This window comes from Vidua chalybeata, chromosome 18 (genome assembly GCF_026979565.1).
Source record: "Vidua chalybeata isolate OUT-0048 chromosome 18, bVidCha1 merged haplotype, whole genome shotgun sequence".
NCBI classification, from domain to species: Eukaryota; Metazoa; Chordata; class Aves; order Passeriformes; family Viduidae; genus Vidua; species Vidua chalybeata.
In genome coordinates this window covers 7,327,818-7,349,338 of record NC_071547.1, presented here as the reverse complement: position 1 = coordinate 7,349,338, position 21,521 = coordinate 7,327,818, and the positions used below count along the sequence as shown (strand labels likewise).

The 21,521-nt window shown below is 37.6% G+C and overlaps 1 protein-coding gene across 4 annotated transcripts in view; it reads left to right on the top strand.

Moving 5' to 3' along the window:
* TANGO2 (transport and golgi organization 2 homolog) overlaps nt 1-19,301 on the top strand; it is a 28,710-nt gene extending 9,409 nt beyond the window's left edge. For all 4 annotated transcript variants that reach the window (XM_053959618.1, XM_053959617.1, XM_053959619.1 and 1 more), the window contains exons 3-9: nt 2,949-3,037; nt 3,238-3,357; nt 4,351-4,465; nt 11,286-11,356; nt 12,688-12,841; nt 14,552-14,656; nt 16,340-19,301. In XM_053959618.1, the coding sequence (XP_053815593.1) occupies nt 2,949-3,037; nt 3,238-3,357; nt 4,351-4,465; nt 11,286-11,356; nt 12,688-12,841; nt 14,552-14,656; nt 16,340-16,460 (775 nt within the window). In that variant the 3' untranslated portion in view covers nt 16,461-19,301. The remainder of the gene's footprint in view (nt 1-2,948; nt 3,038-3,237; nt 3,358-4,350; nt 4,466-11,285; nt 11,357-12,687; nt 12,842-14,551; nt 14,657-16,339) is intronic.
* Nucleotides 19,302-21,521: the final 2,220 nt, after the last annotated feature.

Sequence of the window (21,521 nt, the reverse complement as noted above, 5' to 3'; positions counted from 1 at the left end):
GTGACTGGCGCTGAATTAATATATCCGTTTATTTGGTCTGACTTTCTTTGTGTTGGTAGTTAGCAAAAGACAGATTCATCAATTTGATGCCTCTTGGGAAAATCCTTTGGATGTAAACTGCAGTTGCTTGCCAAGTGAACTTTCTGCTATGATCAATATTTAAATGTAGAACTTAGAGTAGTTTGCTTGCTATCAAAAATTGCATTAAGATTGAAATTATTAATTTATATCAGAAAGCAGCTTGCTGTCAGTGTCAGAATAGGACAGTGCTTTTGAGATGTTTGGCCCAAATTCAGGAGTGTTTAATTGTATTTAACTTTCTCTATCTTTTGTTAAGCAGTGCCTTGCTCTATACCTGAGATAAATCACTCTGAGCTACCTGTTAGGGTGGTAAATGCCAGGCCAGTGTGTTCTTGGTGTCAGATTTTAACAACAGATACACAGCTTTAGTCCTTTTTTTACCTTAACACCAGCCCTCTTAATTCCAAGCAGTGTTACAGCCATTGGACCAAGTGAGACATCTCTCTACAAGTTCTTGCTATGGGTGATTTTTCTTGACAGTTCAAGCATCACTGTGCTGTAGCTCTGTTTGTTTCATGGTGAGGTCTTGGAACAGTTTTCCCAACCAAAAGAGGATTCCTGTACCTGCAGACACTAATTTCTTTGTCCATCACAAAGCAAGCAATTAAACTTTCCTTACTGTTCTCTGCTTTGCATTTCTAACTGAAAGCAAGTGTCAGTAATAGGCATTAAAAGTTGAAAAGACAAACAGCTTGTCATTGACTGAATTTACTGGCTAGGAGAAAATGGCCAAGCTAAAACATGTTCTCTGTAACACTTGGGAGAATTTTCCATCCAGGTAGACTCTGGCTTCTAGACCAATATATTGGTCAATTTTCTTGAGCACCTAATTAAGCAAAGAGTCACTCTTGTGACACACTAGCAAATCCATCTGCCTGTTCGTTTACAACTGGTTCTGTTTTCCCTCTTGGGGCCTGTTTGTGGTAAAGTTTAGTGCAGTGTAACAAGCACTTTACTGTAGTCCATTATTATTGTCATAGGTAATATGCTGCCTTTACATCTTTCTGAATAGTACTGTGTGCATCTTACAAATAAATTAATGTTTCAAGCTTCAAAGCTATAATCACAGGCTCTTTTCTGGAGCTGAATTGCATTGTAGGAAATCACTTCAATGAAATGATTTCTCATGTTTTCATTTCTCTCAATATTAAAATAAATCTTAATATGTAAATCCTAATACAGTTGAACTATTTCAGCTATAAAAGTAGCTGAATAGGCTTTTTGCAATTTATTAGAAGATGAGGGTCACTTTATATTGCTCCTTTTCACTATAATTATGTTTCATAAATTACAAAATAAAGATGTTTTTATTATTATGCTTTTGTATACTAGTCTTGTGCTAAATTTAGAGGTCTGCATTAAACTTGAGATGGGGAATATTCAGTCACACAAAAAAGACTTTGCTTATTTTTAGTACTTAGATACTATAAACAAATAGTAATGACGTTTCATGTAATAGAAATGATGTAGTTTCATGTCAAGAATTATTGAAGGCAAAGTATAATTGAAGCTTCAGGAGATAAGAAGTGCACTTCAGGCAAACTATTTTTTAACAGTGGAGATACTCATTTAAATAAAAATCTGTGAAAGGAGGCTGCATCCTGTTAATGGAGCATATTGAAGTAAGATGACAGAAATATAGTAAACCAGCAGAAAACCTATAGCTCAAAGACTAGAATCAGCTAGAAGAGGAGAAATTATGTAAGTTTGAAAGGAACAATATTATATTTGCATTGGAAAGATAAAAATGTACATACAGTTTTCTTTCCAGCAGATGTTATCTTTCTTGGGCAAAATACTAAGTACTTACCTTACAGAAAGGATGCCATAGAAGTGTCAGGTTTTTCTAGTTTCTCTATGGTTGATTATGATTCTTTTTCTGTAGTATTTCTAAAGTGCAACTTGTACCTTGCAGTCCTCTTTTAAAATACTGTATTAGGGAAGAGATGAATTTGCAGGAAAGTTCAGAAACCTGCAGAAAATGTAAGTACATCTGAATGCCAAACAAAGTAATGAAATGTCATTGTAATTGATTCTCGTGTGTTGTGGCTAAAAATTAGAATTAAAATTGTATGGTCTGTCTTCAGTTTCCAGTAGCAAACTTGTCTTCTGCTGTGCAGCTGTAATTGAGATGCAGCTGGTAGGAGGAACTGACAGTGAAGAAGATAACTGAGGTTATGAAAAAGTGGTTAAGAAAATCTGCAGGTTTTTGAAAGATAGCATTTCATTAAAATTAAATGAAGCAACATAACTGGAGAGAAAGGGGGAGCATTCACTGTCTCACAGCTGAAATAAAGGCAAGTCATGTTGTGGGTACTGATGAGCAGGACTTTGGGAGCTGCACTGGAGCTGTGCAGGTCTGTCTGCAGTCACCTGCTGCCCTGAGCATCCACACAGGGCTTGCCTGGGTCACAGTTGTCTTTTACCTTTACTTGGATCAGCCAAATCCATTACCTGCTCCTCAGGTGAGGGTATTCTACCATTAATTTTTATTAAAAAAAAAAAAATTCAAAATAATAATAATTTTCTTTAATTAAGCTGTAACTTTGTGCTGAGGAATCTTAAGGTTGTTTATGCAATCTTAATTCAGCATCTTCTATTGTAAGAATTATTTTTTGAAAACACCAGTTGCCTCATTCACTCACCAAGATGGACTTGCTGAGTGTCTCAGGACAGTGAGAGAGAAGGCTGCTGTCAGATGTCAGTTGAACTTTACACTGAGTGATAGAGGTGAGATGGGAGATAAAGTATAGTTTCATGCTTCAAATGAGTTAATGCTCTGGAAAAAATTGGATTCTGCTCCTTGCCTGTACTGTGAAGTTCCAATTTGTAAGTAATAGTGTCTTTTTTCCTCTTGTGTTCTACAGGCTTATTCTAGCAGCTAATAGGGATGAATTTTACCACAGACCATCCAAATCAGCCGAGTTTTGGGACAGCAGCAATGAGATCCTTAGTGGTATGTATGTCTTGCTGTTTTGAGTGGTTTTTATATGATTTATGAGGGAATCATGGCCTGGTTTTTTTCATTATTAGGGTGATGGTGTTGCCTTTTTAATAAAAAATTTTCTTCTTCCTTATATATCTAAGGAAAACATGTTGTAAGTTTGAAACGTTTTTTAATGTATTTAATAACCTAACTCTTATTTATTCCATTAGGTCTGGATATGGAGGAGGGAAAAGAAGGAGGGACATGGCTGGGAATCAGTAAGAAAGGCAAGATGGCAGCCCTGACAAACTACATGCAGCCAAAGATTGATAAAAATGCAAAAGGAAGAGGTATGGAGGAGTTGAAATAAAAAACAAAAAAGAAAGTGGACAAACAAGCCCTAATGTTCCAGTAAAATAGTGATGATTACAATATTAATTTTCTTAACAGCTTTATGGACAAAGAGAATGTTTATGTGCTGTAAACAAATTTTTTTAACTGTTGAGTTTGAGTACATATGTGAGGAACTTGACTTGGATTATGATTTCTTGATCGAACAGGCATAAGTAAAACAAGATGTGGTGCCTAGAGCCTGAAGTCACATTCATACAAGCTATGCAGCAGCACCATCTCCTCTGGAAAGTAATTCTAATTAACAGGCAGAAAAATTAGCCAAGCATTGAGCTAGTTTTAGACTATAGTAGACTTCTTAAAGTATATATTCATATTCAAACACCTTTGTCAGGGAATGCAACTTGGATTATGCTGGAGGTAGCGTAAAAGATTCTTCTTCCCCATTGATAAGTCAGAGGAGGAGAAATAATATAGTAAACCCTCTTTCAAAGAGGATGCTCAAAACAGCACATCTGTGGGGTTTTTAAAAGTAAAAATAGATGTGTTTGTAACTGTCATATGTACTGGATTGGGAATATATTGCAGTGACAAAACATGTTATACAGAGAAACAAGTGAACCATGTCATTTGTATTTAATTTTAGGGTCATATATCAGGGAAGTGAAGCAAGGCAAGAAAGAATTTGTAAGGTGGGGGGAGAGGAAAGATGCATCCAGTCCAGAATAGTTAATAAATGTGAATTTTTAGAATTTTTGACCAAGAGCTTTTGACTGAGTTCTTCAGAGTAAAAGTCAGGCTCTTAATGTGAACGATGATGTAAGACTTATAAAGGATGGTTTATCACTTGGGTTGATTTTGTGGTTTGGGGTTTTCTTCCACTGTTACAGCCTGTTGGCAACAGGAATCTTTATCTTTCTGTTTATTTTACCAGGCCTGTCAGAATAGTGAGCACACACATACAAGTTGCTCTATGTACTTCTCTTTCTTAGGTGCTCTTGTAACAAACTTCTTGACTGCAGATCTGGACAGCTACTCTTACTTGAAGAAAGTTTCAGTAGAGGGACATCTTTACAATGGATTTAATTTATTAGCAGCTGACTTGAAGTAAGTCTATAAAATATCACAGTTCAAATGTCAGAGGGAGAAAGATAATAACAGTATTGTACGTACAAGTCAGGGCACCGAAGTGTAACAACACAAAGCCTGTCACAAACTAAAGTTAGAGCTCCTGTTTTTTGCTAATTGGCATGCAAGGCCCTAATTTTATTTTAGACTTCCTTTCCTTTGTTATTATCTTTCAAACACTGGAGGGCTATATTGTATTCTAACCATTGCTTCCCACAAAACTTCTTGCAACTCCTTGATAGGCTGTAGCCAGTCTTTACCCTGGAGGCTCTGGGGTTTGTATTTTGAGAAGACAAAACCTTGGCTCATAATTTCTCAGACACCTTTTTTTCTCTGAGAGCTGACATGCTGTAGCAGGATTAGAACAGCTGAAAGCTTTCAAGCTATTATTCCTGTCAGAGTGTCTGTGTCATTCATCTTTCGTGAAACATTAAAAATCAGCACAAGACAAATAAACATTCATTTAAAGTTTCTGTAGCCAAGAAAGGATGTTGGATACTTGATTATAATCGGTGTGATTGGCACAATCCTTTCTACTGCTTGTGCATGTGTCTATGCACAAGTACATCTGCTACTTTGCCTTTGCATTCTGCCTGACAGAGAAGAATGGAAATCCAGGGCTAAGGCATCTCCAGGCCCTGTGTCAGTTCCCAGCTGGATGCACACTGCATGACTGGGAGCACATCTAAACTGCCAGGAGCACACTGCTGCTTTGGCACACTTGCTGCAGAAGCATTAATTTTATTAGACAACCTGATGGTGCACTCAGCTTTTCTGCATGCTTCTGGGAATACACTTAAAGCAGAAGGCCAGAGTGTTTACTGTTTTCAGTGGAAATAATTTCTAGCACCCTCTCACTAACTGGCCTTGTATTTACATTTTTCGCTTTCTGTATTAAACCACCTTCAGCTGATGGCTCAGACTTACCAGTCAGTTCTGTGAAGATACCATGGGTGTATTTCTGCTTGGTGTGCCTGCTTAGAAATAAACATATAGGTTATGTTTCCAGAAATTCAATCCAGAAGATGGCCAGGCAGTTGGAGGGTTTGATGCTTTTTGGTCTTTTTACTCTCTACTTTATAAAGTTCATCATCTCACTAGAGACTTCCCAAAATTTTTCAGTTGCCTAAATTAATTTTTACCATGGTCAGGGAATTTGACTTTTTGAGCTTTCTGCTGTATGTTGCTGCCTGGCTAGATTGCATAAATTGGAAGGCTATCTTTTACTAAAAAGGCAATAGAAGAAATAGGTGTTTTCAAGCAAGCATCATACTCAAGGTGTGACCTAGCAAGCAGTAAGTTTGAGTTTCTTCCTTCTAATGTAGGAAAAGAGTATAATCATAATGGCTGCTAGTATGATGATGCCAAAGTAGGTTTGATTGATTTTATTTAAGGCAATCATTCCTGTGTTGGTTTGTTTGTTTATTCCTTCATGCTGGGCTGATAGAGAGTTGTATGCTCAATTGAATAGTCTTGCAGTGGTGATACAGGTCATAATTCCTTGTTGAGTATCACTCTGAAAGCTGTGTGTGTTGATTAACTTCTCTGTTTTGACATGTTCTTAGCCTTGGGATACTCTGATGAAATGAAATTCTTGGCAAGCTAATGATGCAGAGCAATTTCAATAATATTTGTAAACTTGTCATTTTAGGAAATTAGAATTACTCCAAAGAGAAATGTGGTATATGAAAGGGAGCTAGTTCTCTGTGTAAATAGAAAATGGTATTGTAGTTGATGCTATTTTGTTGGGCCATGTTAGTGTTCAAAACAAAGATTGAGGACTATCTTTAATGTGTTCTTCCATTGTGTAACAAATAGTGATTGGCTGTGTTAGAGTGTGTGAAATGGAGGGGAAACCCAGATTGAAAGTGTAAATGAAGCACTGGTGGAAAGGGGTGTACCTGAGCACATGTTTCTGCTGAGTGTAAGCAGCATATTTAGGGAGTTTTACAATGTTTGAATCTTCAGGCACACATTTCAGAAAAAGGAATTTTATCTTCTCTCGATATGACTATGACAGTATGCTAGATGACAGGTGCAGTAATACAAGAAGGGGAGCTGGAAAACCTATACAGGTTGTAAAATCTCATTGTTTATCTGCACAGCTTGGTGTGACTCTTATTTTTAATATGCGTGGGTTTTGACACTTTCAGTGTAATAATCTCTTTACTCTGTGGCATCTCTTTATATCAATTTAAACACTATTGATTTGTTGTTTTAAGAAAATTACTTAGTACTTTTATTTTTCTGATTTTTCAGTTTGTCATCTTGGGTGTACCTGCTGATTATGAGAGTCATGAATATTTATTCAGTTATGCTAAACATACTTTTATGTTGAATTATAGCGTGTGGCAAACAGTGTCTGTTTAGAGTCTTGTGCATCTGCAAAATTGGCTTCCAGGAAGGCAGTGTTGACACTCCTCTCACTCTGACTTATCTGTAGGTCTGATTAGAAAGGAACAAGGTTATCAGAGGCTGGACTGTTCTGTAAAGTAGATACCTGCTCAATATTCAAAGGGGTTTTCCTTCTTTCTCCATTTGTGAAAATACCTGAAGGCAGTGAGCTGCTTTTGTTGATGATCAGGACAGCATTTCTGTCCTGGGGAAAACCTGTGTTCAACAAATCTACTGCTACACCTACTTAGGTTTTCATGGGTACCTCGAACTTGTGTCAGGGCTGTTGTGGCAGCATCTCACTTGTGTTCCTTACTGCCAAGTGTGTAATACAGACTGCCCTGAAGGACAAATTGGCAGCTTCTTGTCACCCACCGAGCAAGTGTAGTCTCTGACAGGCTGTCAGTTAGAACCCATATAGTTTATGTGCAATGAGATCCCTGTGTAACAGGAGTGAATCACTTTCTCCATGATGAATAGATAAATTGTGCCTTACAAACAAGTCAGCTGGAGGGGATTGCAGAAAATTGCCTTTTGGGTGAGCTTGTCTGCTCTCCCCTGTCACAGCCAGTTTTCAGTCCCTGCAGGGAAAATGTACTAAACTATACCATCACCTGCAGGCTCTCATTCAGCATGGTTCCCGTGACCTGGCAGGGTGGGAAGGATTTGATTGCTCTCCAGAGACTGGATTTAGGTGCCTTTTCAAAGTGAGGTAGGGTCAGAGTGCTGGTATGAAAAGAACATGGATGGTCAAGTCCCTGGGATTGCTCTGTAAGCTCATTCCTTTTTCTTCTCATGCACTGTCCTAATTCAGTATCACCTTTTGCAGAGTATACCTGTCTTGTTTCTTGTGGCTCCCTTATGAAAATGAGGTTATTTCTGCATGGATTTTTAGTCACTTCCAGTGGATGGATGGAGAGTCCAATGTCAAAAGAAAGAAAAATGCTTCCGAAAAACTTTTTTATCTCTTTCCTCTGCTGTCAGCTTCTGCCTGGCCCAAAATATTAGGACAGTGCCAAAGAAATGTTTAAACACTAACAATAAAATCAGAGTCTGTTTTAAGGCAGACTTTGTGTGCTGTGAGTATCCGGCAGAATTCTTTTCGTCGTTTTATTTGATGGTAGTTGGTACATATTTGGGCTTTATAGTTGGTGGTGTTTGCTTGTTTATATTTAGCTTCAGAACAGAAAGAGTTATCTGATTAGCTCATGAACACTGAAGAAAAGAAAATTAATCTGTGAACCATACTACTTATTGGAAACTACTGTACAGCACTTTGGTGTTGCTGCCAGTTTCGTCTTTTGTCCTTGCACAAAAAATACATGCACAGATTATTCTTAAAACAATCCAATGTCCTTGTCTGTAGCAGAGCAGAGCTCAGTGCCCAGGGGAGTGATCACTTGGTGATAACCACTCTGTGCAGCTTTACTGCTTCACTATTTTCCTTTTTCTTTCATTCTGAGTTTTTGTTGGACATGACTTGGAGCCACCTTGAAGCTGAAGCAGGGTAGGAGTGCAGAAGGACATTGCTGATGTTTCATCAGCATTAAGAAGTGATTGTGGCAAACTCTGTATGGCTTTCATGTTGCTGTGAAGCTTCTATTACCACTGAGATTTGTGCTGCCTAGAATATTTCCTAGACCATTTATTATTGCTTACATTTTTTGACAGAATTATGTATCTAAGAGAATAATTTTAGTTTCTTTCTGCTGTCAGCTATGGCTGGGATTTAAAAATATATCTATTGGGTCCTATTGTCATCACTTTAATTACGCCTTTATTACTTCTGCAGTGAAATTGGTATCTATACTTGTAAGGCTGGGAGGGAAGAGAATCTTGAGTATAGCCCAGGGTTTTGAGGCTATTGCTGCGATCAAGCTTACAGTGATTTTTTTTCATCTTGGCTTCTGCTTTGATGTTCAGTACTGAGTACCTGTAAACAGTAGGAAGGGAATAGGCAGAGCCAAATGATAAAAGAAAGAGTAGCTGACTGGCACAGTGAACTAAATTTTGAAAGTATCTCCATTTCAGAAGTCTCTTGGGAGGCTTTAGTCTTCCTTTGACAGAAGGCAGCAGCAGTGCTGCAGTGGAAGTAAGTGAAAACACTCATCTGGGGGAGTGTGCATGCCATAAAATACGAATGTCCTGTATTAGTGACCCTGCAGTTTGTATGTATTCCCCATCTTCTTGATAAACTCCAGGGGATCTTGTTACTGAATTTGTCAGTGACACAAATCTTGGAAGAGATGCTAGAGGATTATATTCTTTCATGTAAAAAGCCATTCTAAGGGAAGTCAGCAGTGCCAGCTTACTCACCATGCAGTCTCATCTGTGACAGGCCTTGTCTTACAGCTGTGTTCCAGGGCCTGCTTGGGCCATTTGTCCACCTTTACATCTAACACATTCTTGTGAGACTTCAGGTTATAACAATTGCTCTGATCTTTTCACAGACCTTCTACAGCAGGTATTTGAAAAGAGAGTAGTTAATGCACCAATACAATAGTTTGTGTGATTTCTGATGTCTTAAGAAACCTAAGGTGGGCTGTTTTCTGTAGAGAGTTCAGGTGGTCAGTAAGTCTTGACATCAGCATAAATAAATCTGAACAAGGATCTTATGGATGAGAAGAAAAAGGTAAGGAAAATAAATGTCTTTTAAGCTACTAGGGGAAAGTTCAGAAATATTACACATTTCTTTTAACAGTTGATAAATTGTGAATTGAGTAATTGATGTTATCATAATTGATGTTATGTCTTATATGATATTTAGCAATAAAAATAGTGTACACAATATGCTTGCTGTGATTGCTGTCTTCTGCCTCTGCTGAAAAACTTGATAATCTTTCTGTGTGGTATCAGAAAGCTCTTACAGGTTTGGGAGGAGGAAGAGTAGTGCACAGAGAAAGGCACTTCTATTTTTGCTTTATGTTAATTTTTTCATATTCCTCTTCTTGACTTCTCTGACTTCTATAATTAATAAGTTAATATTTCCTTCTTCATTTGGCTGTCTTGCAAAGGACACTGTAGAATGTCTTTCATAATGGCTTTTCAAGAAGAATATAAACAGCTAAATCAAGACTGTTTTGCTTGTTATTAAGGTTTGAGTAGCGGATGCTAAGTTATGCAGAGCAATTTAAGTTCCAGTACATCATTAATGAGATTGCATTCTATATACTCTGATTTGCATCAGCGCAGAGATACTCCTTTTTATCTTAGGGAAAAAATGAGGAGTTGGAAATAGCTTCTCTTCTGTACTATGCTTTATGCTACTTAATCCAAATTCAGTCTTAAGTGCAAGTTTTGTGTTTGGTGGTTTTTTGTTTGTTTTGGTTTTTTGTTTCATTGTTTTTCTTTTTTTTTAATTTGGAAACTCTATCTGCTCTCTAAGGAGCTGGAGCTTGGGAGACAAATTAAAAACTGAACTATGATCAGAATGTGTTTGTTGGTAACTGTGAGCAAGTAAATCACTGGGAGAAAAATACAGAATTAGATCTCATTGCTGTATTCTGGCAAATTAAAAAAAAAAAAAAAACAAACTCCACCAAGTGGAAGTGATCTGAGGAATCACTATTCCATGTCAGCTGAGTGAGGGATGTTGAGAGTGAGCCATCTAATGGCAATCCATTTCCCACAGGACACACACAGCTTATTGATGACTTTGTTTCTCTTTTTTTCCCTTATCAGTTGGTTTGGTGTTTTGTGTTGTCTGTATCAGTGTAACTATGTAGGTCCCTGCTGTTTGGATATGCTGATACCATCTCTGTCAAATAAGAATTGTTTGCAATGTTGGAAGCTGTCTCTGAACCTTGTGGAAGACCTTCCCTGTACTCTGTGCACAGGAGAGAGCTAGTGCTGCAGCCAGTGCCTCCAATTAGAGAGAGATTCAGTGACTACAGTGATCTGAAAACAGCCAAGAAATGCACAAAGGACCCAGCTATGCCCTGCAGCATTGCTGGAAGTGGGCCTGAAATGCACTTCTGCCATCTAAAGTGGCCCACAGCAGTCACTGGCTTAGAATGCAAGAAGGATTCAAAAGAAGGGATGGGGAAAAGGGTACTTGCTGTGATGGACAGTTCCTTTGTTTTCACATGCTCCCTTCTCCCAAGCAACTAAATCTCCAGTTAATCAAAACCAGGTTTTTGTCACTAAGCCTGGCTACTTCCATGCAGAAGTTACGGGGTTTTACTGAATTTTATTGCAGTTATGTTTAAAAATGATAATGCTATTTCCTGATAATGGTGCAGTGTTTTGAGAGGAGGAAAGTAATAAAACACATCAATGTCTGGTATCATAGGAGTAACAGTGGGAGAAGCATCTTAATGTGCTCAAAGATTGCATGAAATTAAAGCATAATCAAATATAGAAGCTGATGGCTTTTCAAGGAGAAATTTGTATTTATATTTTTCAGTACCACCAAAGGAGATGTAATTTGCTACTATGGAAACAGAGGAGAACCAGAACCTGTTTTCCTAAATGCTGGTAGGTTTTCTTCAGAAAGGTCTGAATATTACTTTTTCTTATGTAGCTGTGTATTGTTCTAGTAATTTAGCTACTTAAGCATTTGTCTTTTTCTTTGCATTCTTTAAAAGAAAATATTACTAGATGTCCTTGAATTCATATAAGTTTTTGTTAATAACTTTCAGTAAAGAATCAATAGTTCATTAAAAGTTTCTATCAGTGTCAGTGTACCCACCTGCAGTGCAATTAGTGGAATACTGCTTAGGTAACTATGGCAGAAGGACAGAATCTGTCTTGAGAAAAGCAATTTTCAAAGGGTCTGACCCTACCTCCCTTACCCAGCAGTTTGAAGGTCACAGTATGGCGATGCTCCCCCGGGGACAAAGTTGGCTTTAAAAAAAATAAAATCTGTCTTATTAGGTGAACTGATTCAAAAATATTTCAAATCTAGTTCTTTGCTAGCTAGCTACAGAGAACAGTGCTCCAGAAGTCATCGTCAGAAAGGCAGTTTAAATGGAACCAGGACACGTGGAAGGCTCTGAGCAGTGTAACTGGTTGGGAACAGTTGATGGCAGAGCCTTACTTAGCCAGCTTAGGTTAATGGTCAGGATGTGGCTGCCAGTAGGCAAATTGTTATTGTAGCAATTACAGCATAAATTCTTGGAAACAACTGTTAGATTTTGTACAGCTACAAACATAAAACAGGTTTTAATATAGACATTTTTTTTAATTTAAAATCTGACCATGTTATAATGAGAAACAAGTCACAAATTCTAGGTATCTGCAGACTGTACCAAAGATGGTTCTGGTCTCTGTGCTTAGACAACAGGCATGTGTACATGGCTGCCTTTAGGAGGAGAGGATGTTTGGTAGTCTCTCTTGTCTGACTTGTGGTTAGAGAGCGCCTTTAAAGAGAAAGGTCCTTCTCGTCATCCAGTGTTGCTTTGCAGTGTTTTTCAAGAGTAAAATCAGAGGCAAAGATAACTTAGGATTATTACCCTTACACTGGACAAGACTAGATAGATTGCAGAAATTATAAAATTCTGTTGTGCCTTCATGGTTTAGCAAACCAGAAATTTAAACTAACTGCTGTAGATATGAATTAAGAGTGCAACTAAAACCAAGTACTGAGCATTAGCATGAGGGGAATGCTTAAGCACAGCCCAGCATCAGATGCTGTATTCTCCTGTTCAGTAATGGGGCTTGTGTATTTATGGCACACCTGAAGGTAAAGGTTAGCTGGGGAGTCACTTAGACTTTATTAAAATCTTTTAAAGTCTCTAATGACAACTGAAATCACCAGAATGCACTTTCCAATTAAATTGGGCTTTTTTGTGTGTGTATGTGTGTAGGAATATATGGATTGAGTAATTCTTTGTTGGATACACCATGGAAGAAACTTCAGTATGGGAAGCAGCTTTTCACAGAAGTGGTCAAGAGAAGTCAAGACCTTACCAAAGAAGACTTGGTGAAGGAGCTTCTTACAGTGATGAATAATCAGGAGCCGTAAGAACATGATAGCTGGAATTTACTCAAATACAGTATGACACATTAAAAAATGCACATAGAAACTGTTTTGAAAGAAAAAAGGACTTTACCTTCATATTAATTGAAAGTAGTGTTCTCTCAGAGCCTGACTTTCAACAGTATTGATTTTTAAGCAGGAGATACAATTAAAGCTACTGCAGTTTTAGACCTCATCAGCTGTGCACTGGTTTCTCTGTGCCTTTTTTTTTAAAGATTGCACTTCTCTTAATAAGGGCAATGAGTGCATGGCTAGGGATGTGCAAGCTGCTTGCTGTCAGCTTTTTGAAGGCTCACATAGGTTTGGTTACTGCATTTAAAGAAAGCACTTATTTACATAGATCATAAAATTATTTAAAAGGGAAGAGACCTTAAAGATCTTCTGGTGCCAGCCTCTGTCACGGACAGAGACACTATCCACTAGCACAGGTTGCTCAGAGACCTATCCAACCTGGCCTTGAACACTTCCAGGGATGGGGCACCCACAGCTTCTCTGGGCAACCTGTGCCAGGGCCTCAGCACCCTTAGAGGTGGTGAGCAGGTTTGTGTTAGCAGGTTTTGCTGTTCTGTATTGCTGCTCAGAGTGTAGGCAGAGGGTGGAAAAGCAACACTTCAAAGTACAAAGAGCTGCCTTCCTCAAAAGTGCAGTTGTTTCAGGCTAAGTGAGGGAAGGAGATAAGTGTACAATTCAGTCAAGGAAGTTTCAGTCAAGGCAGTCCCCAAGAGATGAGTTTGAGATGTAAGGAAGGTTCCTGCACTCACAATTGATGGCACAGTGAACCTGAGCCCATCAGCTGGATGTTCAGCGGGAAAGGCAGTTGATACCACTTCAGTGTGCAGACATGGAGTAGGGTACAGGAGGTGCTGTGGTCTAAATTCATATCATTGCTCACTATCTGGTGACTTTCATGTTTACCTTGACTTTTATCTGTCTGGGAAGTGATTAGAGTTGAAGCAAAGCTGTTTCTGGTATATAGATTCAATTTTCCAAACTTAACAGCAAATTTTAATGCCAGCATTCATGAATGTAGCATTTTTCAGTGGTTCAAAATAAAGTTTTGTATAAGAACTCAGACATCTGAGCAATGAGTACTAATTTGGGAGTCTGCTAAGCTGTCTTAATAGCTTTTTTCATCTGCTATCACATCAAGAGATCTTAAAAAAAATTGTTAGACTTTATACTTTTTACTAGTAAAAAGACAAAGGTATAACATACAATATAATCAAATGATCTTCCCTTAATGTTCAGTAATTCCATTTGATCTCATCTGAAACCACCTGACTACAAAAGGGAAATATTTACTTACAAAAAGCAATATTTAAAACTAAGCCTGTAATCTTTCCGAATCACACTTCAAGATGAAATGATCTTTTCATAATATGAACATGTGGATATGCACTAGCTTTGAACTTTCTTAAAATATCCTGTTTCATATTACTTTATGATCTCTTTGTATGTGCATATTACAGGAATTTAGTGGGTACAGCGGTTGGTTTAATCACAGAATTCCATTCTTTCCTGATGGGTTTTTGTCCTTTACCCTCTCTCTTCTGCTTCAGCCCTGCCTTTGACTGTGATCTCAGGGATGTCCTGGAACACCTTCTAGATCAAGAGGGATGAATGTGTTAATATTGGAGGGGTTTTTTTTGTTGTTTTTTTTTTTTTTTAACTACTTTCCTCCTTTTTTCCAGTCAATTACCAGACCCTGCAATTGAAGACCAAGGGAAGGACTACATCCGTCCCATACTGAACAAGTATGCAGCTTTATGTGTTCGTTGCCCAGGTTACGGAACAAGGTAAAAAAATTCATAGCCAGAAATAGATGTGTACTGCATCAAAGCACATCTCAAATCAAAACTGTGCTATTGTAAGACTAAATTCTATAGTGACTGCTTTAATTTTTTTTTCATATATTAATCTGGCATAATACAGTAATGTATTTGCTTGGTCAGTATTTGGGTGTCTGGGATTTGCTGCTGAAGAGCATTTGAAGCTCACACTGTGGTTTATCTTTGATGGAGAGCACAGCACAGCTTTAACTTGTCCCAGACGAGATAATACAGTTCTCCTGCTTCCCCAGTGTAACAGCAGATCTGAGCAGATCTAACTTTGATTTTACCAGAGATACTGCAGAACACAGTTCTCCTTCCTCCACGAGAAGGAATTGTGTCATCTGCATTGCTAAATCAGAGTTTTCCTTAGACATTGCATCATAAAATGGATCTGCCATTTTCATACATTAAGAACCTATTGCTCTTGTTCAGAAGAACCTGTATTTCCACTTCTCCCCTAATTCATGCTGCTGTTTTTACTAAGGTATTCTCACTCTCTGCTCTGATTGTTCCACCAAAGCTGCAAGAAGACTAGAATAATGCAATACAAATCTTCATTTTATCTTCAATGGGACAAAATTGCTGGTGAACCCTGTTGCTGGTGGTAGGGAATTGCTGCTCTAAAAGTCTGCCAGTAATTTTGTCAGATTGGTCTGTGGAATGGTCAGTCATAGTATTTCCTCTGTAGAAATGGGAGTTGATAAGCAGAGTGCTTACTGCTGTAGACATTTGAAGTTGGTATTCTGAGAGAGATACTCAGTATTTACAGTGGTTTCTTTAAATGTATTAAAAGAACATTTTAAATATAGGATAATGAAGACTTAACATGGTGACAAAGCACCTTGCTCCCCTTACTTCACAGATTGGAGTTCAGCCATTTCAAAGGAAACAGGGATAACTTGGTAGAAATACTGACCTTCTACTGGTGAATTAGCACACATTTCAAGTCTCCCTACTGCTATAATTGTATGCTCACACTTACCTTTCCCTTAGCAACAGGGCTTAGTGAATAGAGGTTGTTAACTGGGCCTCACTTTCTTATGAAGAAATTAAGTGGGGTTTTTTTATGACTGAACAACTGTGAAGTGACTTGGGAAAGGCCACCAGATCAAGATGGTGCAAAATTCCTACTGTCAGTCATCCCTTTGTGGAAGGGTACTGCAGTGTCCATGGAGAAATAACAGCTTAGCCAAGGCAAAGTGGAATAGATGCACAACTGGCATCTGCTTTTCATGACAACGAATTTCCTCTTTGGAAGGTTCCTAGAGAGACACCTTGTTCTTTATCGTATATCAATGTCCTGTGATAATAATTAACACAATAATATACAATTGGTTTGAAAGAAAGGAATGAAGAGAGTACTACTGATATCAGGAATCCTTATGGGTACATGTAGGGTGTGAAGAAAAACTTAGTTTTATGCTACTTCTTTCTGAATGGAGCACTTTGCACTAAGTTTAAGTTTTCCCTATACTCGCTACAATGAGCAGTTTGTGTGTCAGCTGCTGTAAGTGCAGCAGGGAATCAAAGCAGTGCTGTGACAGAAAAAAAAAAAAAAAAGTTAAAACATTTTGGATTGAGGGATGGCAGCCTGGGAGTTTCTGTGATGGAGCCCAGGTGTAACCTTGTGCCGTTGTGCTGTTGCAGGACGAACACGGTGGTGCTCATCGATTCCGAGGGATGCGTTACTTTCACCGAGCGCAACATGATCAATGCTGATGTCAACCAGTGGCAAACAAGCACCTATGAATTCAAACTACACAGTTAACAACTTTCCACATGAATGGTTTGTAATAATAGCAATGAGACAACAAGCCATTAAGCTCTAGTAAATGTTTTGTGCCAGCCTCCACAAATTAAAAATAGCAAGGAAAGCAAAAGTTTAAATAAACTGGTAGCATACCCTATCAAGCTTACAAATGCTTTGGAGAAAACCAGATGAAGATGCTTTGTTTTACATGAAGTAGCAACTTATAATCAGAAATACTTTATTTAATACCACCCTGCTTTCAGGGCAAGGCCATCTTTGTCCAAGACAAAGTCACCACTTTTTCGTAGGTGTGGATGTTTTTAAAGATGTTATAAGTAGCACTTAAACTTGGTTTTAGTTCTAATGGTGGGGAAATATTTGCTGCTTTTATTGTTCTATATGAAGGTTTTACCAAGCTTTGCTTTATCTTCAACATATGCTGTTAAGATTGTACAGCTGATGCCAATGTGCATTAAATGAATGTATGTTATCCTGGTAGTATTAAGTGCTTTAGTCTAATTTAAGCTTCTCAGTGCCATGGTGCAATGTTCTGCCTGGGGAGGGCAGAGAAGGGGACTCTTTACATTTGTTTTTCTATAGATAGTATAGCAATAGATCTTATTTCTTAAACTTGATCTGAGAATCAAGGTAGGGAATTTAGTTCAGTCTCTGTTCACTTTTACTGAAAGAACCATGGGAGCAGACTTGCGTATCTTTGACCTGAATAAAAATATTTGTGCTGTGACATCCTGTTCCCTGATAGTCTAATTAGCAGTATTGTTTTTGTTATTTTCTTCCCCAGCAAGCAGGTAAGGAATAGGTACCTGTTTGCAAACAGAAGCTGAAGATGAGGTTTTATGTATCAGCTGTTTTGTACATAGAAAATTTTGGATTCATTTCTTTGTTGGTAGAATGTGTTACAGCCTGGAGTGGATTCCATCTCATGGATTATTAGTAGAAATAGCTATGTATTATAAGGTGACACTGTTGCAGTCTTATATTGCTGAAAAAGTTGAATATTAAGAGGTACTTCCTGTGTTCTAAGACCTGTGAATTAAAAAGCTATTTAAATGCATGCTTTTTTCAATTATTCAGTGCCAGTGCAGGTAATGGAAGATTCTAGCTAATAACAGGATATTTGAAAACCCCAAGCTATTTTTGCTTCTACTGGTGTTCTGTTTTGACTTATTTTGAATACTGAATATTAGGTTCGTAATGGATCACCACTATGTTTTTCCTTTAGGTATGCTGACTAATTTTCACAAGCCTCTGATTTTAATTAATTATTGCAAAGTAGCCAGATTTTTCCTACTCTTTGGAAGATGTGCAGCTGTGTTTCTGTACTCAAGCTGGTGTGTTTGGGCATTCTCGTGTGTGTGTGTGTGCAATGGAGGCAGCAGTAAATGAGACTGTCCATTGAGGTGAAGTACTGTGAAAAGCCATTCCCAGATTTGTAATTGTCAGGAGATGCTAAAGCATCCTTTAGTCAAATCTCTTCTTTATATTTGCATATTTAAATAGCTTCTAGATACCAGGACTGCTTACATGACTAGTTGCAGGTTGTGGATTCAGTTCTGTATAAATGACTTTTTGACCACCTTGATTGCAAGACAATCAACAATCGTGTTGGGTTGTGCATGGTTTAGAACTCAAAGCCTTCCAGACTGTCCTTCTGAGCTGCAGGAAATGGTCAGCCCTTTTAAAATTTTTGATGACTTCTTAAACCCTATATTTGTATGGATAAAAATGTTAACTGTTATTTTTAGATGCAGAGAAGTAGCTAAAGCTGTCTTAAATTTGAGTTTGACACATGCATACCTAGAAACAAAGCCCTGCCTCAATAGCTTGCTCTGAGAGTTTGCATAGCAAACTTTTTAATATCCACTTACAAATAGTGGATATTTAAACATGACATTCTATTTGAAGACATTATCATAAAGGCAAGCAAAATACTTGCATGCAGTATCATGCTAAAAGCATTTGTAAACTTCAGTCTTTATAGCAGTTCAGTAATAATGAAAATTTATTTTTGGTTTTTACATATAGGCAAAGAAAGGTGAGTCATATCTTAGATGTAAATATGGATTATAATAATGTATTTTGATATGCTTGAATCAAAATTCTAAATCTGGGATTTGCTTTTTCTGACAATTAAAATAAACAGGAAAGAGCCCAAACCTTGGATGCTGTTTTTTATCACATCAGAATAGCTAATAAAGTGAGGGTTTTTAACTTCTTCAGAAGCTTTGTGAGAGTTTTGTCATTGGCTTCAGTGGAAACAGGATCAGGACTGCTGTGCAGATATCAGCAAGCGGTGCTTGACCATAGAAGTAATAAGATATTTGTGAAGTGCATGATCTACTCTGTGCAAATTAGAGTTGCAATGAATCCACTGGAAAATGGATACTGTACCTACAGTTAACAAAGAAAGTGCTTTATTTTTGTAAAAGTATTTTTAATAACAAAAGGAAATTTTAAATACCAGTTTTAAAGGATATAAAGGAAAAAGGTGTATATAGGAAACTACTGCATGGCATTTTACTAAGTTTGCTTATACATACCATTTCTTCAGTCATACATTTGCAAGAGATTTTTGTTTCCTGATTTTTCTCTATTGGAATGGTAGTGGAAGAAATCTTAAAATGTGTAAAACCTCAGCTATGTTTTTTTGCTTAAAATTGTATCATAATTGTTGTTTACATGTGTGTTCAAAACTAGAATCAGAATAAAGTCAAGCTGGTGACCAGTCTTTGTTGGCATTAGTAGATTGTGCATTTTTGCACATATGTTTTTGTTAATTTGTCTGTAATTTGGTGTGATACAATGAAGTAAAATCTGTAATGCCATATTAAGGATGAAGGAGCTGTAATTTGTGTACTCTTTCTGGTACTTAATTCCATTTTAAGAGTGCTGTATTTTTTCTGGGGTTTTTATGTTGTTGTGGGTATTTCCTAATTGTATGGCTGTCTTACACAGGTTACAAATTGGAAAATATTTGAAAAGTAGGAGAGAGCTTCCTTAGGGAAAGGTGGGAATCGATGCTTCCTTAGGGAAAAGTGGAGCCTCACAAAATTCAGCTGGAGGATGGGGAATCCATGTTCACTGTGGAAAAGGTCTGGATCCTTGGCAGACCTGAGACTCTCCTGTTACACTGAGTAGAGCCTGCATTAATGCTCTGCTGTACTGGTCCCTGCAGCAGAGGTGGAATTGTCTCATCTCCCTTGTAGTAGCTTAATAAAACACACCTGAACAGAGCAGAGGAGCAGCTGGGCCTTTGGAGGCCCTCACTATGTTCAAAGCTTAATTGATATTTGTTGTTACAAATGAAATACACCAAACTGAATAATTAAGATAAAATACTGATAAGACTTGGAACACTGTTTTTGTAATATCATAAGGAAATAAGTAATTTTGGAATGAATCTATGAAATACTAAGCAGTAATAGGGCAATAATTAAAGTATCTCACATTTCAATTTTAGCCTGTAGAACTTAATGCACATTTATGGCTTAGCAAGCATCCCTATTTATATGGAATATTAGCTAGTAGGAGTTAGTTTTATTTCATTCAGATTGAATGAAATAACAGGACATAGCTGATGTTCTTAATCTGATTCCTTTTCTGCAGAGAAGTCTTGTTGATAGCTTCTGAGGATCTAGGAAATAGTCTTGACTTGGTGAAAATAGAATCAGTACTGCAATCAGCTGGAGAGGCATGAACTGTGAAAATTACAAAACCCATCAGCGTGACTCATGCTGCAAAATGTAGGTTAAGGTGAACAGAGTGAAGAAATGTTGAATATATTTCATATATATATAAATTATCTCTGTAGCATTGTGTATCAAGAACTTAGAAGCTGAGTGAAAAAAAGCCAGTATCATATTGACATGCTCAAATTTACCTTATCTTTTAAAACAGAAGACATAAGCACTGAACTTAGGATCACAGATGAGGAAGAAATAATAAATACTATAATATTAAGCAGGACAAGCGAAAATGGCAATGCACAAGTCATACACAACATGAATGAGAAAAAAGCAGTATCTCTGCTGATACGTATTAAATTTTTGTGTCTCTGCACTAGAAAGATAAATGGAGAAAAATTAATGAAACTTAAATGCAGATCAGAAGATGGAGAAAGGAAGGGGAAAACAGAGAGCACAGAATGATTTTTGGTTTGTGATCCTGTTCTCTTTGAGGCCTCTGAGAGTGACAGTGCCTACTGAGGCACTCAGGTGCCTTCCAGCTTCCTTCTGGTGATGCAGGGGTGTTTTCCATCGATGTCTCACCTGACACACAGAGCCAGCTCTGGTCAGTAACTTGCCAGACTGGGTAAACACATTGCTTGCTTCTGTTCAGTGGAGAAAACCACATCACTTTTCAGATATTAATTAACATATATTAAATAATAAACTGGAAAATATGTGGGGCCAGTACTGTCTCTTCTTGTGGTACAACATTATAATTAGTATTCAATGATTGAGGTTTTTGCCTCTGTTAAAGGAATGTACTCTTCCAAGGAAAAGGTGAATGAGAAAGTTAGGGTTTTTTTTTTTTCTTTCCCTATGCTATCTCTGCTGTCAATAGCTACTCAAAATAAGTATGTAAAACCACATCTTACTCAGATGCATTATCCATCTCCTGTTTGTTCTGTCTCACTGGAATGACTGGGATTTAGAGAGGAATTAATTGTCCTCTCAATTACAGATGGGTCTGCATTATCACCCTGGTTTGATTAGTACCCTTACATAGTTTTCGATTGTCCCTGTTTACTGTGCCTTGGCTCACATTTCAGCCTCAGGTGCCAGGGTCTAGGCTGTTTCAGATGGAACAGAACAGGTAAGTGTGCTTGAGGAATGCACCAAGTGTTCTCCAACAGGTAATGAGTTTAACCAGAGCAAAACTGTCTGAAATGCACCTCGTGTGAAGATTTAAATTCTCTGCACCAATTGTTTTGCTGCATAAATCTTCATATGTTAGCCTCTAGTACTTCTAGATGTAGCATGTATAGATGTGTTGTATCACTGTCTTTGCAATATGGCAGTTGCAATTTTTTTCTGTTTTCTTTAGCAATATATT